At 40.6% G+C, this 4,805-nt stretch overlaps 1 protein-coding gene across 2 annotated transcripts; it reads right to left on the reverse strand.

The window, feature by feature from the left end:
- Nucleotides 1-819: 819 nt before the first annotated feature.
- On the reverse strand, nt 820-4,603 carry LOC108872926 (cytochrome c). Of its 2 annotated transcripts, none has more exons than XM_018660853.2 (3): nt 4,459-4,603; nt 2,601-2,775; nt 820-2,199 (listed from the first exon to the last, which is right to left on the reverse strand). In XM_018660853.2, exons 2-3 carry the CDS (start codon nt 2,767-2,769, stop codon nt 2,054-2,056), a joined length of 315 nt encoding a protein of 104 aa, XP_018516369.1. In that variant the 5' UTR covers nt 2,770-2,775; nt 4,459-4,603; the 3' UTR covers nt 820-2,053. The 2 variants fall into 2 exon arrangements, with proteins under 2 accessions (XP_018516369.1, XP_018516370.1); XM_018660854.2 differs by lacking the exon at nt 4,459-4,603 and adding an exon at nt 4,247-4,366.
- Between the last annotated feature and the right edge of the window lie 202 nt (nt 4,604-4,805).

Raw genomic sequence — 4,805 nt, forward strand, 5'->3', positions numbered from 1 at the left:
GTCTCTGCTGTTAACTGAGCTTTGATCGAGGGGAAACGTGATAAGTTGCAGGGCCTGAGCTGCCCTCAGCTGGCTCAGTTCCTAGAAAGACTTTATGAGCAGAGGGAGGATTATATAACATAGTTGCTATATGAGCAGGCGTGGCTTTCTGACAGACATAAGGCCACCTACACAGGACAGAAGGGCAGAATCTCTCTTTTAGAGGTTGTAGCCCAGATCTAATCTACTCAAGGCTTTTTAAACAGGAAACAATTAAGACTCCAAAGAGTTTTGTTTTAAATAATCATTAGAGGATCAGATTTGCCTCAGCACTGATAAAATGTTTTATATTGAAAATGTAAAAATCAGGAGGTGCCAGCCTGAAGATAGTTTGATCAAAGGATACATGGAGGGACATTCTCGTAATTTTAAGGTGGACTTAAGTTAATGGTTTGACTCAAGATTTTATTAAGAATATTCAGCATTTATGGTCTTTCCCCCCTCAATTAATCTGTTAAACATCAACATGTCCACAGAGAAATAAATGTAGACTTGACCTGTTAATGCTTTACATAGATAAACATATTATTTAACCTTGATTTGTAGGGAATTTAACCATTTGTACTTAGACAGTTTTTTTCTGTCTGTGTAGTTTCTGAGGTGAAACAATGCTCAGCATTTGGCATCAGTGTTCCCTCAAATAATTACATAAAAACTTCTGTTAACATCTGTAGAGGAATAATTGCAGACTGCTGAAATCAGTTAATACTATACAATTAACACCACAATTGTACTGTTTAGCAGGGTTAACAGACACCTTGAAATGAAGAGACAGTCATGTTTATATTTCTGGACGTTTTCTTTTAATTGATCCTCCAATCATCCTGCCCACAACCACACAAAATAGCTACCATATCGTAATATTCTTTGTGCATACAGTATATTGCTGTGTACACACTGACAGCAAGTAACCTCATTAAAATACAGATGCGATGCATTCTATCAGATTACAGTAAAATAAGTTAAAATAATTCATTCCTCCAGGCCTGTGAAACCAGGTAAATAACAAAATCTTCTTTCACTCCAGATGGTTCCCTTAGTAGTTTTTCTATATGATGTCTAAGTGAGCTCCACAACATTGTTAGGCAAGATAATTGTATGCCAGGTGATTTAACACTGTAGGGATCTCAACATGGTGGTTGGCATGAATATATATATATATATATATTCACAAATCTTTGCTGTAAGGAGGTAAATTCAGTGTGTAACCTTAAGCACAATTTAAAAGTCTGATGACAGGCAGAGAGTAAAAACAGGAGCTCAGAGGGCTGTTTCAATAACCTAGGGGAGGTCACAACATGAGGGCTTGTCCAAATGTGTTAGAGGACAAAATGTTCAGTCTGTGGAATCTAGAAAGCATTCATGGCAAGTGGTTGTTTCTGATGGACAAGCTGTAAGGACAGACAGGGGGAAAGCAGAAAATTCACACTGCCTCACTCCTTGTAAAAAAGGTCAGAAACTCCACTTGACATGAAGGCTGGGAGTAGGTTGTGTGTCAGCACCAGTTAACCACCTAAACATCATTAACTTTTCCACCCTGTATCGCTCTGATGTAACTGATATTAGTTGACTTTTTCAGTTATAGTTTTAAAAATGAGACTGATGGCAGGTGACTCTACTAGCGGAAAGTACCAGATGCATATTGTCATGGAAAACAGAATGGCTGACAGGTCAAGCAACCTATCATGCTAGCAATCAAATAATGTGATTAGTTATCTCTTCTCATTACAGTTGAAGTACAGATTCACAAAAAACAAACAAAAAACAGGCTGTAGTTTTATGTTTGGCCACTTGAACAATAGCACCCCTTCCTTAATGAGGAAGTAACACTAGCTGTGAACTCTGAACTTACTTACTGCTCACAGTAAGTGCCACTTTTCTAAACCTAAACAGCACAAAGTAACCTTCTGTGCAAATGACTAAACATAAAACCATGTATTCAGCATGTGCAATCCTAAAAATAAACAAAAAATACAATAAAATGACATTAAATATTCTGCTTTTTATGACTACTTCATGATGTTGATGATTTAAGGTATGCAATGAGGTCCTGGCGCTCTCCCTTCTTTTTAATGCCGGCAAAGATCATTTTGGTTCCAGGAATGTACTTCTTGGGGTTCTCCAGGTACTCCATCAAGGTGTCTTCATTCCACACAATACCTGGGGAAAGATAATCAGTGATGAAAGCAGGATATGCGATTTACTCAAGGCAGCTAAGAGGGATCCGACCTCCAAGCTATAAGGATAAAGGGACCAGATATCAGTGACCAAAGTTCAACCTGTAGGCAATCTATGTATGTATCCAAGTATAAACTGATCTTTTTTTAAACACTGAAATGATTAGTTGATAAATCAAAGAATAAAAACTCTAAGAACATCAGTGTAAATGGAATATCTAGGTTTTGAACTGTTGATGTCGTCTTGGACGTTTCAGAGTTGTTCCACTCTTTGAAGTTATTAATCATTACATCAGCCTCACACAATGATGCCTTCCTCTTCAATTGATTTATATCCAAGGCAGAGGATAATTCAAACTATTATTTCATCACCAGTGAACTGACCTTTACTCTTGTTGGCCTCTGTGTAGGAGTAGCCGTCTGCCTGCCCAGTCTTGCGTCCGAACAGGCCCCAGAGGTTAGGGCCCACCTTGTGCTTGCCCCCCTCCTCTACCGTGTGGCACTGAGCACACTTCTGGACAAAAGTCTTCTTTCCCTTGGCAATGTCACCCATAGTGAACTGCAGAAACACAGTGAGAGCAAACAGGACAAACAGAAGGAAAAGGGATAAATGTTTTAAAAGGAACAAATGTCAGAATTGAAAATAGTAAACGTGTGAATTAAAAGTTACAACTGTACTGCACATCTTCTATTCATAGACCTTGGATATGGCAGGAAGCTCAGTCAGTGCTATAGTGTGACCGGCGCCATGTTGTGAAGGTCGTTTAAGGTGAGAACTTTATCTACACCTGTAGTGTCACTTTCTTTACTCTGCCTACAAGAAAGTCGTGACATTCCCCTTTGCACTGGCACCCTGTCGAGGTCGGTTCAAGGAAATCCGCCACGAAAATAGCACCAGAGGACACTCTTAAAACGTGTTAGCCTAGCCTACATCAGCCCCCGTTAATTCACCCTTAGCAGCGTCTTATTCTTTCGAGCGCTAGCAGCCACGGTGGTGGTTACTCCACAAGAAAGCCAGATTCGTCGAGGAAATTTTAGTTTTAATGGGAGGCAATAGCTTGTCATGTTTGTCAGCGGGAGCCAATATATCAGCTTAGACGAGCCAGCTTGTGGTGCGTTTGTGATACGTGACACCGGTGTTACGGCAAAACGTGTCGTGCACGTGTAGCCTCTTCTGTCCACAAATAACTAACAATTACCGAATAACAAGCTATTTATCTGGCAATTATTTAGCTTATCTTCCATCCACAACTAGCATACTATTAAGTATCCTTTAGTTTTGTGGTTTAAATGCCGCTGGGGCAACATTTTAAAGGGGTACAAATTTTGGCCAACACCACCGGTTTGACTGTCCTAATATGACCCCATTGTGAACCCGCAGAGGCAAAACCAAGGCTGCCTTGTGTCACTTGCTACTACTAAACTACTAGCAAATCTTGCATTAGAAAGCCATTAACGATAGTCATTTAAAATAAATAAACTATACATTAAACAATGTCTAAAGTAAAGATTTCAGTAGTTTACAGCCAGCTAACGTGACTGAAATGACTGCAGCAGGTGGCTAATGTCAGAGTTTGAGTTATATAACATTTTCTCATTCTATTATGTCGGACAAGACTTTATACATCACACAAATTCACGAAAAACGGAAGGTTAAGTTGGGCTAAGCACCACAGCCCTGGGCGCCTCTGTCTAACATGGCGGGTAACCTCTCACGAAGCATCAAGGACACAGCACTCTCCACCACAAACTGGAAGCAGCTTTCACGCAGACAGCTACTTCACATGGCATTCACCCACATAGTTTCTGTTTGATACTGCTCACTGACTATGAGCAAGCTAGGCCTGGCAAGCCCGCTGGTAAGGCTAACGTCAGCCGGGGATGTGTTACCCATCCGGGACTGTCAAGGATGCTTCAATGTCGGGATTTGAATAGCACACTCCAGGCTGCTTTATTAGCTTCACCGCATCCATGAGGACTCTGGCAAGTTTAAACACTACTCTAAAAATGTTTCAACATAAAATGCCTACCTTACTCTTGGTTAACGGGCCAGACTCACTGAATCTTCGTTAACGCAAAGAGAGCAACCGAGCTATTCACCAACATGGCCGCTAACGTTAACTACCGTCAGGGCTCAGCCTTATTAGCACTTCTGTTGTATTTCAGCATCATTTAAAATACTAAAATCACAAACACAGCCTCTCTTTGCTCTAACAGCTCAATAAGAATATAGTAAATGTACCTTTTGATTAAAATGTGTCGGGTTAAAATCCCTCCGATGCAGGTAGAACAGACCTCTTTCGGCAGCTGAACGCTTTCTGGCGGTCGCAAAGAAGGTCACTAGGCTTTAGAGGTACCGGCTTTTGACGTAATCACAATCACGCATCACGTGCCTGGCGATTTCCTACTAATCTTGACGTGTTCCTTCAATCCGGCCGAGTCTCATTTCGACAAAGACACGTTTCCTCACCCGATTAAACCCTTTTCATGATTTTATGGGGGGGGAAATGCTTGGATTTTACTAGTATAACCCTCGTATTCACACTGATAGTCTGGCAACAAACACTTCAAAACAACAAATATAATTTT

The sequence above is a fragment of the Lates calcarifer genome, linkage group LG16_LG22 (assembly GCF_001640805.2).
Source record: "Lates calcarifer isolate ASB-BC8 linkage group LG16_LG22, TLL_Latcal_v3, whole genome shotgun sequence".
Classification (NCBI taxonomy): Eukaryota; Metazoa; Chordata; class Actinopteri; family Centropomidae; genus Lates; species Lates calcarifer.